This window comes from Podarcis erhardii, assembly GCF_964252035.2.
Source record: "Podarcis erhardii genome assembly, chromosome: 7".
NCBI lineage: Eukaryota > Metazoa > Chordata > Lepidosauria > Squamata > Lacertidae > Podarcis > Podarcis erhardii.
Window position 1 is genome coordinate 54,528,838 of NC_138511.1, and position 12,569 is coordinate 54,541,406.

The following is a 12,569-nucleotide window of genomic DNA, read 5'->3' on the forward strand; positions in this document are numbered from 1 at the left end:
GGTCGGCGGTTCGAATGCCCGCGGCGGGGTGAGCTCCCGTTGCTCGGTCCCTGCTCCTGCCAACCTAGCAGTTCGAAAGTACATCAAAGTGCAAGTAGATAAATAGGTACCGCTGTGGTGGGAAGGTAAACGGCGTTTCTGTGCGCTGCTCTGGTTCTCCAGAAGCGGCTTAGTCATGCTGGCCACATGACCCGGAAGCTGTACGCCGGCTCCCTCGGCCAGTAAAGCGAGATGAGCGCCGCAACCCCAGAGTCAGTCACGACTGGACCTAATGGTCAGGGATCCCCTTACATTTTTTTAAGTCCATATCTGACCTTTGTTTCACTCAGACTCTTGACTTGCCTTCCCTCCTTCTTTCCTAAGGAGGAAATGTCTGTGGTTGCAATTTGCTGGTGTTTGTTTCACCACAGATCCTAACCATCCCTTTTCCCTGAGGGGCAAAACTGTATATTGCTACAATGCCTTGAAGCAAAGATAATCCCTTGATGTCATCTTCTCAAACAAATCCTTTCAAATGCATTTAGGGTCTTCAGATTATCAGGTTATCAGAAAGCTTCTCTTACAGTGTTGCACAATTTATATTCTGTTTAAAGGTCAGGGAGAAGGGATTTAGATTTCTCACCCAAACTTACTCCCTTGTATTTTAAATCTTCTCATATCATGTAGGATATGGCCCGCCTTCAACTATTTTAGCAGCTAGTAAGACAGACAGACAGACAGACAGACAGACACACACACACACACACACACACACACACACACACATGGTACAAAGGCCCCCATGTGTGTGCCCTACAATCTCCCTGGGTGATGTTGTCACTTCCAGGAGGAACTATGGTAGGATTATAAACATATGTGGCAGAGGAGTAGTGTGCATTAGCCACTTCAGATAGCTAGAACCTGTAAAAAAAAGGTGGGGAGAGAAGACAGCCCCCAGACTATTTTGTGAGCATTTTAAAGAAGTCCTGCATTCATGTGGATTCTAGAAAATCCTCACAGAAATGGGATTAAACTAATTTCCTGGTCAACACATGTAACATGGAAACGAACTGGTATAATTAAGACTGTTCCATCCATCCCTAATTTGAACCAATGTTTTCTTTGTTTATTCCTTTGACTGTAATACTGTGGGGGGTTTAAATAACAAAAACTTATATTTGTGGGGTGATGTTCTGATCTTTGATAGAACCCTTGGTTTTGGGGAATTGGGTTGGCAGATTTTTGAACCCAGCAGAGTTGTGACACTATTCTCCACTTAGATTTATCTCTCTCCCCAGATTATACTTGATTTTTTTCTCTCTAACTCAGGAAGGTGTTGCAGTTATTTATTTTGGGGGTATTTTATGGTACATCTGAGCTCAGTGGTATATCTGGGAGCTATAAATGGGTTTAGTGCCCCACTGGGCTGCCAAGGCAAGGAAATGGATAAATGCCCCCTGAGGAGCTTCCTGTAAGAGCAAAACAAAAGGATGGGCCTCAGCAGTCTGGAACACGTGTGTTTCATTCTGATTCTTCTGCAAACGAACAGTGGGTGCTCATCATTATTTCTCCTTATAAAACGAAACCAGGTACAAAGTATTCATCTCCTCGCCATATGTCATGCCATGATGAGAGAGACTCATTTCTAAAGACATCGCCTGTTTCTGTGTTGCCAACCAGCAAATTAACTAAAGGAAACAAGGACCAGATCCTGGTAAGTGAGCTTGATGAAGTCAAACAGAGGCAGGTGGCTTCTGCTGCTGTTTTGGGCAGCGCTTTGCTATGTTAAACTTCTGTGTCCTCTAACTGTACAGTTGCATCAGTGTCAGCAGTAGAAAGTTTTCAGGTGTTGTATGCATTGAGAGGGAGGCCTTTCCTTTTCAAAATTGTGGCAACCCCCCTGTTTATGTCCTTTCTTATATATAAAGCATGATAATGCCAAGCCTACTCTTTTTGTCCATCCCATTTGTATTGGTTCATTAAATGACTAGAACATGTGTTCACATTTTGGGTTATGCAACTAAGTGAAGTCAGTAAACTCCAGGCTAGTTCATAGACTAGAAGGAGAGAAACAGTAGGCCTATATGAGAGCTCATTGTCCTCATGGTGCTTCCGGGGACAGTGGCATGATGGTAGTCTTATGAGTGTTTGCTACCACTTGCCTGTTGAAATGCCTAATTCTGCCCCAAGATCCATTTATAGCCTCTTAGTTGAAACATTCAGAAACATTTCGTGTGGCGAAAGAAAAGGGCCAAAATGAAAACCAGATGTGCTTCCACCCCCAGGCCTGGAGAAAGCAACTGAAATGCAAAATACTTAAAACAATGGTAAAGCAATGCCAAAAGCTAAGGTGAAAGACTGATTTTTCTGAAACAAATGAGTAACTCTTGCTATTGGACAGAATATTAACTTTGTAATATCTTCCAGCTAGACAATGCAAATGCAAGACAGTTTCTGAGTCACAACTCTTTGGACAGAGGTGAGTGTTTTCCTTTTTCGACCTGATAAAAATCTGTGTGCATTCTCAGCCTTTTGAGGTCAGATGACTCTCCTGATTCTGATGTTTCTCTAAGGCCAGTTCTCACAAAAATGCAGACCGGAAGTAGTAAAATCTATCCAGATTCTGCTGCTTGAGCCTGAAGATTTAATCAGTACATTAAAAAAAACACCTTGCATGTCAAGGTGAAGAAGGCTTCTACCTCTGAGGTCCCCCCCCCAAATGGGGACCCATACTCCATCATGTAAGTGTCCACTTGCAGTCTGAAGTGGAACAGTCCAAATATGGGCTTACCACCTACCTGCTCTTTCTGAATACTAGGTCTAAATCTAGATGAAAACTTGACTAGTTGAAGATTTGGGTGTTTCTTACAAGGTTTTATTTCAACTTATTGAGATGTTTTTCAGTTTGGTACAAAAATATAATTTACAGGATAAGTTTTGAGTGATTGATGGGTTTTCTTTTTGCAACCATCAGTATACATGGCAGGTATATTGCTAATATTCTTCTCAACCACTAGAGCTCCAGTTTTTTGGCTTGCTCAGCCTTTGCCTCAGAGCATGAAATAAACATCTGTCAACCCACATAATTTAATTTATAAATGGAGCCTTATCTTAAGTGTGACTAAATTCACATCTCTTTCTTCCCAGCAAGGTTTATTAACCATGATTATCTTGTGATAAATGGAAACAACTCCTGATATGAATTTATGTAAACCACTTAGAGGGTTTTTTATTGAGCCATCTACGCTTCTTGTTGAATAAAAATATATTTAATGAATGAACAAGTGAATTGTAATGTCCTCCCTCTGCTTGTCGCTTGCAGAACAGAAACTCCGGTCTCCCACTGCCCTGCAGGCACAGACTTCCCTGCCCTCCCAGATGAAAAGCAGAGCTGTGTCTGGTAAGGGGAAGTTTCACGTGTCCTTTTCTGAAGGCTCATCTCTAGACTTCCTCTGTCCAGGAAAAAGAGAAACGGGAAATAGGAAAGTGGACATTCTGGACCTTGGCCGGGCTGCTTCTCCAACTAGGAGGCTGAGTCTGAGTGATGATGCAGGGAAGACCAACCTCAGGCCAGAGAGTTATGAGCACCTGTACCTCCCATCCTCTGCTAATCGCAGGGAGCTGGTGAAGAGGCTTCATGATGAGAGGAATGAGAAGACGGCAGCCGATGATGTTTGTAATTACACCTCACAGTTTGCTAACGAAGTCCTGGCTCCTGCCCGGTCCTCATGTGGAGATTTCCTGGGACAGCACTCAGAAGCGGATGCAGACCATGCAAGTCCCTTAAAGCTCAGCTCAGGTAAAGGCTGGCTTTATTGTCTTAGTTTTCAAGACGTAACTTCTTCAGTCTTTCCTAACCTTTCTGAATGAGAGGAAATCTTTGTTTGGTTCTCTCCTGGTGACTCAAAATGTCAACTTTCTGCCACTATTAATAATATTCCTTAGCCTTCTCCTTTTGCAAAATACAGGTGGTCAACAGTATAATGAGCAGCCAGCTTCTGTTCACAAATTTCAGCTTCAAAAAAAGAGGCATAAAGACAAAAACACTGAGCAATGGGCTTTCTCCTAAATTTCAGAATTCAGTGTACAGTGGTACCTCGGGTTAAGTACTTAATTCGTTCCGGAGTCCGTTCTTAACCTGAAACTGTTCTTAACCTGAAGCACCACTTTAGCTAATGGGACCTCCTGCTGCTGTTGCGCCGCCGGAGCACAATTTCTGTTCTCATCCTGAAGCAAAGTTCTTAACCCCAGGTACTATTTCTGGGTTAGCGGAGTCTGTAACCTGAAGCATATGTAACCCAAGGTACCACTGTATTGTCAATAGTCAATAGCCGTAGAAGAGAAGATCATTACTCTATATCTTCCACTTAGCTTAAAAGAGGCAGGCCTAAAGTGAGACTAGGAATGGGGGAGCAATCTGATTCCATTCTCAAACTTTATAAAGTACATTTTCTTGAAAACTAATAATTACAGCAAAGATTCTTGTTCCTCTATCTATTGAGTACATAACTGAATGTAGTTATGAGACTGATACTCAAATCTGGGAGTTAGGAGAAATACCCACAAAAGGGCGGAAAAACAGGGTACAAATGAATAGAGAGAACAAAGTTGATCTCACAACTGTTTCTGCTATGTTCAGCCCGTTCCCACGCTCCATTGGTAAAAGTATCCTGAGCTGCTCCATTGGGAAATGAATTTACAGCTCTTGTCATCACACATGCTTGGATTGAGCCCGCTCTTCCTAAGAATTTTCACACATGGTTGATGGTGTACTCTTTCTACCTGTAGGAGCATTTGGAAGGACTACTTTGTTACACCAAAGTTGCATGATGAACCGGCCTGTGCACAGCTTGTCTGAGGCCTGGAGTGGGAGTCTTGTTAGAATAAAATTATTAGCATGACAGTGTTAAGTCCTAGCAGGGGGCCCCAGCCAGCTTAGCCCTCCAAGGCCCGGGCAAGCATACTTGGTTGCCCCCTCCCCTGCACAGGTCTGATTGTGAACCATAGAAAGCATGGAGGATTTGGGCATGGCTACCAGAATTTTTGGAATTTGGTTGGCCTAAATTCTACTTTGGTTTCATTTGTTTTCGAGAGTTGGCCACAAGTGTAGAATTGATGGCTGCTTGCTTTCAATCTTGGTGGGAAATGGAAAAGGGGAGCTCACTGTGGGTGAGAAATAAAATTATGGGCATGCATGCCAGTGAGCTTGGTTCAACAGCCTAACTTGCTACCTTGTCTACAGTGCTTTGGGTAAGCTAATCACCTTTTAAACAAATGCTGGATTAGTATTTATCTGTTTGTTTTGACACCTTAAAAAAAAAAAAGTGTAAACTGTCTGAGGAATTGTGACACCAAGGGTAGTAGAAGAAGCAGTACTGTGTACAGTGACCTGCAGACTTGCAGGATTTATTTTTTCAGACATCAACTCTGGAGAAATCATACATTTAGATCAAGAGTGGGGAAGACAGGGTGGCTTCACTGTTATTCTTTGCTCTGTTACAGTGCTTGGATGCTTAGCCACTATGAAAATAATTCAGGCCCTTTTTGGGCTGGTGGAGGATAGAACTGGACTAATAGCCCACCTTCAAGATGGCTGGGAATTAAAGATGCCTTGTGACAAGTGTAAGCCTTTCTTTCCCATCTGCTAACCAAACAGTTCCTTTCTTTCATTATTCAATTCAGCTTCTACAAGCTTTGGAGATTTCCTTTCAAAGCATCGTTCTTTGTTAAGTGAGGTGTCTCTTGGGAATTCACAATCGGCTACAGCCTTAACATCCGCATCCAGGAAAGGGCGAGACCCACCAGCCTGCCGATCTCTCAGTCCTTCAAGAATGGAGTTTAAGCATACCAGCAGCCAGCACACTCCAGTAACCCCCAAGCACTGTTTTAAAGAGCCAGTAACGGAGGTGAGCGCTTTGTTTTGGATCCTCTTTGTGGAGCAGGTAGAGCAGGGGAAGGATCATGGGGTGGTATGCTGCCTAATGAAGCATGTGTGGTATCTGTTCTTTAGCATGGCTGTGAGACATTTATGGGCATGCCTCAGATTGTTCTGAGTGACATTCATTTGCCCTTTCATCTGTTCCTCCCAGCCCCATTCTGCTGCAGTTGATTTCTTCAGCACAGTATAAGCTCACCATTGTATCTCAGCGTGTTTCCAGACTTTCAGTATTTTGTGAGAGGGATTCAAACGCTTACTGGAACTTTAGGTTTGAGGAGCTAAAATGAGTCAGAATACTCTGTTGCCCTAGCCTAGTGCAACAAACCCACTTTAGAAAAATAACTCTTTCAAAAGTGTGTGGTTAATGAATGTTAAACAAGAAGCTTGCTCCCAGTGTCAGTCAGTTGGTTGGCATGAACAGTGCATCATCAAAGGTAATCACTGCAACCACTGGTCTGCCATTACAGCAACCTCCTTTGATCTTAGACTGGTATCAGTCACCTGACAACATTATGACATCAGGTGATTGACAAGTGAGCATATAACTAGTTATCAAGGCTGAGGGCTAGGCCAGGAGCAGACCAGTATCGGCCTCTTTGTTGTCTGTGTTGTGTTAGTTACTTAATAATAATAATAATAATATAAAAATTCTAAGCTACAAAAACAACTGAAAAAACCAAGAAATTCCGTGATTTATTTGAGAAACAAGTTGTCAGAAATTCTCTCCTACCCTCGAACTTTAATCCACCTCTTTAAATGTGCATAAATAAATTTTAGATGTTTGTCAGAATGCCTCCATATTTCCAGATGTAACAAATGTTACTTATGTGTTTTGTAGCTTCACTCCAGAGAGCATAGCAATATCCCTCTCCAGACATCAAGTATTGTCAGCAGCACTGAGAAACCATGTCTTCTTGTCACTGTCCTGCAGCAACTCCTGGATTTAGTGGATCGTTATTGGAACGGCTCTGGCTCCCTTTTTATCAATAAGGATTTCCTTGGTATGCTCTTCTAGGCTCAGGCTATGTGCCTAAAACTCCCACCACCCCTTTCTTTTCAGAGAAGGGAAGCAGACCACTTGCCAAGCATGTCACCAGGCAATATTCAGTGTCCTTGTTTGCTGTGCACATCATCAGACTATTTGCATCAGGGGTCACAAAGAATCCTATGCAATTCTTGTATTCTATGCAAGGCTGTGATCATGGGGCCTTTGAAACAGGAAGAATACCTCTGAGGATGTGCAGAATGACTTTCCCTCATAACACAGGGACCTGATAACCAGGTCACATACACCTGGGCATTGGGGTAAACACTTTTAGGTAAACAGGATAACTCACAGGCTAGCTAGAGGCTCAGCACCTCTTGTCTTTACTACCTCTAACCCTGAACTTGACTGGTGAGTGCCAACAGCATAGTAGCCAAAATTGGGCCATGTAGGATCAAACACAAATTTTGGCTTTGTTTGGCCTGCTTAACTTGTTCTAATATTCTCTTTTTTAGCATTCTTGTGACCATCATACCTCCTATCAGATGGATCTGCTTATTACACTTACTGTATTTTCTCGAGTCTAACATGCCATGAAATCTAATGGGCACCTCAGTTTTCAGAACCTTGAAACCAAAATAAGTATTTGCTGGCAAATGTAAATGTGCCATCGAATCTAATGTGCACCTTACTTTTTGCAAAATGTGCACCTTAATTTGGCCAAATAAAGGTGAGCATTAGATTTGAGTAAATATGGTAATATTTCAAATTTAACTGTAGGGCAGATTTTTTCATCTTTAATGACTCAGCAACTCCTAGCCTAGTTACTAAACACTAGGCAAGACCAGCTCTGTTGATTTTTCTTTTTGCCTGAAGCAAATTCATTCAAGATATTACAACACCCAATGTATTTCTTACTTTAAGTAAACACTATGTAGATTACAGCAGTAATAGGTAGAGAGCACATCACCCAGATACTTTACTCCACAAAAAAATGCAGCTCTTCAGGGTTATGAGATGACCAGCCGCTCTTATCTGAAAAACGCTGTGTTATGCAATACTCCCTTTACAGGCAAGTCTGAATTCATTAAAAATATAATGTAATTGACCTGCATGAAGGACTCTGCAACTTGAAAACAAAGACACTGAATGTACTTTTGTTACTCATTAAAAATCTTTTAATAAAAATGTATTTTTAAAAAGAAAAACCAGACCTCCAAGCAGATAAAATCCAGACTTATCTTCTCTGGTCACCACTCTGTAAAATACAGTATTGATAAGGTGAGTTAAAACCAATTAATATAAATTTAAAACTAAATTAAAACTAACTTTAAAAGCTGAAAGCTACAGAGCAACCAGGATATAACAACATATTTTGGGGGATCCTAAAATTTGCAATAGTACAGAAAATCTTTAGAAGGAGAAAAAACACAAATGGAACGACAGCAACAACATCCAAAGCAGGTCACTGGGGACTGAGTATGCGCAGTAGCCAAAGAATGTGAACGACAGGGTCAGGAGAGGTGAGGTGGGGGTGGGGCTGACTGGGTTATCCTGAGACAGGGCAGGGCTGGTTGGCTGGAACCCTGATCAGGAGCAATATACACACTGCAACATTTGGCTGCAGGCCCCACTTACCATGTTTTAATCTGGCTTGTGCTTTTATTGTCTTGCAGCTCCAGCACGCGATTTGCTTGCATACTTGATGGCAGCTGCCCGTTCACAGCAGGATGTTTGCTCAGCCCGCAAAGCCGTGCTAGGCCCCAGCTCCTCAGGGTTCAGTTGCCAGCTTCCTAGGGAACAACCAAAGTATTCTCAGCAGCACTGCAGCAGTGCCATCGACAAGGCTATGAGGGTACGTGCTTTTCACCATTGCTTCCCTCTTCCTTCGTCGGTAAAGTGGAAGCAAACCCTAGTTCTGTTTTATGAGAGAATATTTAATGTTTTATAATTAAGATAACTTACTGTCCAGCTATCTGATAAGCCATGTGCGCAAGTCCGTGCTGCTACTCTGAATTATGGAGCTGTCCAGCCCAGAGCCTGTGACTTATGTGGATCACCATGTGCCAGTGGTCAGGCAGTGGCTGAGAGCCCCCATAGACTCAGAAGGACCCCTCCCTGACCCAGGCTGGCTGTGCCAGCACTTGTCACCTTCCATGCCAGCCCTGTCGGCTGATGCCACCTCCAAATGACAGAACAAGAAATGTCCACAGACCCCCTAACACACTGGGGCCTCCTGCCATCTGACACTGAGCCTGAGCGCTTTGTATTTTTCTTTAAACACCAGAATGTGATGCAAAACCCACACAGCACAGCTTCCCTCTGGGTATCTGGGTAGCCTCCCACTGCCACACACTCTCATAAACAGTACCCTACAGCCTCTGGATTGCTCTCCCAGCAAACACAGGCCCATATCATAGGCGCCGACTCCATGGGGCCTGAGGGGGCCCAAGCCCCCTCAAAAATTCGTTTGGGGGGGCTCTGCCCCCCCCAATAATTTAAGAAAATTATATTACTGCTGCGAAGAGGCGGGATGGAGAGGAGGCCCCTTGGGAGGAGCGGGCAGGTGCTGGGGCGGCAGCGCCGGGCGGGGGCCGAGGGGTGGGCGCCCCCCTGTGCGGGCATCGCCTCGCCGCCGCCGCGGGCTTGGCTGGGCCGCCGGCCGAGGGGAAGCGCCAAACAAGGCCAGGATCCAGGCCCGCCCCGCTCTCCTTATTTGGTGCCCGGTTCCGGCTCCCGGGTGGCCTCCTCCCACCCGCTCTCGCTACCAGTGGAAAGAGAGACGGAGGTGCAGCAGAACCCGCAGCCTTTGCAGGCGCCGCCCAGCCGCGGGAGGGGAGCGCGGAGGAGCCCCGCGGGCCTGGGCCCGGCCAGCTGAGCCCTCCCGAATTGCGCCCCGCAGCCAGGATCTTGTGGCGAGGACCCCGGTATGGGCCCCCCCAATATTTTTTATAAGTCGGCGCCCCTGGCCCTTATAGCACCTTCTTTGCAACCCAATATTCTCAAAACCTCTATACTCTCTTCATAGTCATGGGGGTTTTATGTTGCGGTTTCATTACATGCATTGCATCTGAATGCCAAAAAACAAACATTGCTTTATTTAGAAGGTCCCGGGCTGATTGGTGACGGGATGGTGTTGTCTTCAGAAATCTCTAGCCCTGCCTAAAGAAGAAACCTTCTTGATCTCACATGCGTGGCCACATATTTATGTCAGACCAACAGAGTCCCCTTTCCTCCTTGTTGAACTACCCTACCAACGCTTTCCTTCCCTCCCCAACAGAAGGTGGAAGAGAGTCAGAGCCCACCTTTCAAAGAAAGAGGTGTGGAAGGTGCTGCTGCTGCCGCCGTCACCTCCAGTTCCAGCTCCCATGGAATATATTCTCTCTCTTATGGTAAGTTCACTGGTAAAATACCAGAGCGATGTCTGACTGCTTTTGTCAATGCTAGGACATTTCTACACTTGTGTTGAGGTAGGCTTTCCCATAATCAGTCAGCCTAAATGATGTTTCTACATGCTCCAGATGAATGAGAGATTGACTATCTCTCCTGCTCGAGTCAAGACTCGGGCTGGCGTTGAAGATCACAGGCACAAGCCCCTGCCCCAGTAAAATAGACAATGTCCCCCATAGGATGTTTCATTGTGCCATTTCCACCACCAGTGCCCATTGCTACAGAGCTTGCCTGGGAGAACTTTCTCTCAGCTGGGGAAGGCAGATTAGTACCACAACATCCAGCCATGGGGGAGGGGCTTGGGGTGAAGCCAGAGAGATGCAAGATGACATAGAAGGATGCACAGGGTGACAAAGGAGCTGGAAGGAACCAGATTTTGAACCGTGCTGATAGCCATTAAGTTTACTGCACCTTCTTGGGCCAGTCACAAGGATTAAATAGGGGGCAGGAGGAATGAGGGCATGAGTTTATTGGAGGAAGGGCAGGCTATAAATAAAATAGTGTGTTGTTTTTAAAAAAAGATTAAAAGTGTTGATTAAAAACTAAACAGCAGTAGCAGCATCTCAACAATACAAAAGTACATTCGAAGTCTACAATACGGGTGGTAAAACAAAGTCTCCAAAGGGGTGCATGTTCCAGTTCAGTTTTCATACTATCTCTGTTCTTCCGCTGCGCCTAGATTCAGAATAAAATGGATACCCAAAAAGCCATTTGAAAGACTTCAAATGATCATAGCTAGAATAATAGGTGGGGTTTCATGGGTCACTTTGCTCTGTACCTTTTCCCATGCCTTTGATCAAGCACAGCTCTAGCTTTGCTCATCCACTGATATTTTTCTCCTAGATGAGTTGTTAAGTAGAAATGAGCAGCTGAATGCCCAGGTGGACATCTTAACTTTTGAATTAAAGCAGCTTAAAAAGCAACAGGACACCATCAGTTTGCTGAAGGAGAGCCAAAGGTAAATTAAGTTTGGCAGTTCGATTTAGGGGAGGGGACGTAGGGCTGTCATTCCATTTTTTATCCCTCCCTTCCTAAAAGCAGCTCAGCATGGCATTTATGGTGCCCCCCCCCCCACTTTTGTCATCACAATATCACTGTGAGGTGGGCTAATCTGAAAAAGTGACTAGTTGAGTCAGAGTCTCTTTCACAGCCACAGTGGGGATTGCAAATTTGATGTAGAGGGGAAGAAGAAAAGAGCATTGATAGCAGATCCTGTCCTTTGCTGATGCTTGTGATAGACACCTTTCGGAGGGGAGAATGAAAGCTGCTTTTTGTAAGCAAATGCAGCAGGCAGGACTTCTCCTGTGCTCTACTGATGCTCACAAAAAGCACCTTTTATTTCTTCTTGCCTTGGCTGCTGTGCAGGGAAAACGCAAGAGGCAAAATCCTGGTTTGGCTGCAAGTACCTGTTTGCAAACCCACGACAGGATTGAACAATGCCCTCCTGTCCATTAATTAATGCCATGAGCAATGTGACCTGGTTTGTAGGGGGACATGGGTTATGGGACAATTAAACCCTCTAGTCAGGGTCAGGATTAGTCCCTATGCCACATGTCCAGTGATTGAAAATATCAAGTTGGAGACTTACAGGTTGGCAACTAATGAAACTCCTGTTTGATGTACGTAGCTTTTCTTGTTGGTTTGAAAGTCCAAGAAAGCTAACTCATTCAGAGATGCTGGGCTCAGTCAAGAGTGGTCCCTGTTCATTGTTTCCTTCTTGCCAGGTCCCTTGTTTCCACAAACAACTTCCTTCTGCAGCAGCTGAATAAAGAACAAGACCCTTCCGTAGGCAAAGCAGGCCGTCTTTCGGAGAAGATCCCTGATGCTCCTTGTCATGCCTCTTGCCCTGTGAGGACGTCCCATCGTGCTTCCCTCACCTCTCCCATTGCTTGGAATCCAGAAATGTTAAGCGGCTGTCCTCTCTGACAGAAACCACAGAATCACTTTCTTCCCATGGTGACTGTCATACAAATTATGCTTCATTTTCACATAACCAATCATCAATCTCTTTATTACAGGCAGTGACCAGTATTCTTCATTTTCACATAAGTATAGTATGAAAGCCTGTTGGCAGGTGTGCCTACTCTTTGCTGCTTTTATTGGTACCATTTCTTTGACTCCTCATGGCCCTAGGAGGGACTCACTGGAGTGTCCAGATGTGCTCTGAGGACATCTCAAAAGAGAAGCACCCACAAACATACTTATTTCACACACTCC

General features: G+C 44.6%; 1 protein-coding gene across 5 annotated transcripts in view; it reads left to right on the forward strand.

The window, feature by feature from the left end:
- Positions 1-12,425, forward strand: part of LRRC36 (leucine rich repeat containing 36) — a 23,755-nt gene extending 11,330 nt beyond the window's left edge. For all 5 annotated transcript variants that reach the window (XM_081871880.1, XM_081871878.1, XM_081871881.1 and 2 more), the window contains 9 exons: positions 1,569-1,693; positions 2,407-2,458; positions 3,302-3,778; positions 5,662-5,885; positions 6,756-6,918; positions 8,579-8,757; positions 10,183-10,294; positions 11,196-11,310; positions 12,077-12,425. In XM_081871880.1, the coding sequence (XP_081728006.1) occupies positions 1,569-1,693; positions 2,407-2,458; positions 3,302-3,778; positions 5,662-5,885; positions 6,756-6,918; positions 8,579-8,757; positions 10,183-10,294; positions 11,196-11,310; positions 12,077-12,278 (1,649 nt within the window). In that variant the 3' untranslated portion in view covers positions 12,279-12,425. The remainder of the gene's footprint in view (positions 1-1,568; positions 1,694-2,406; positions 2,459-3,301; positions 3,779-5,661; positions 5,886-6,755; positions 6,919-8,578; positions 8,758-10,182; positions 10,295-11,195; positions 11,311-12,076) is intronic.
- The last annotated feature ends 144 nt before the right edge of the window (positions 12,426-12,569 follow it).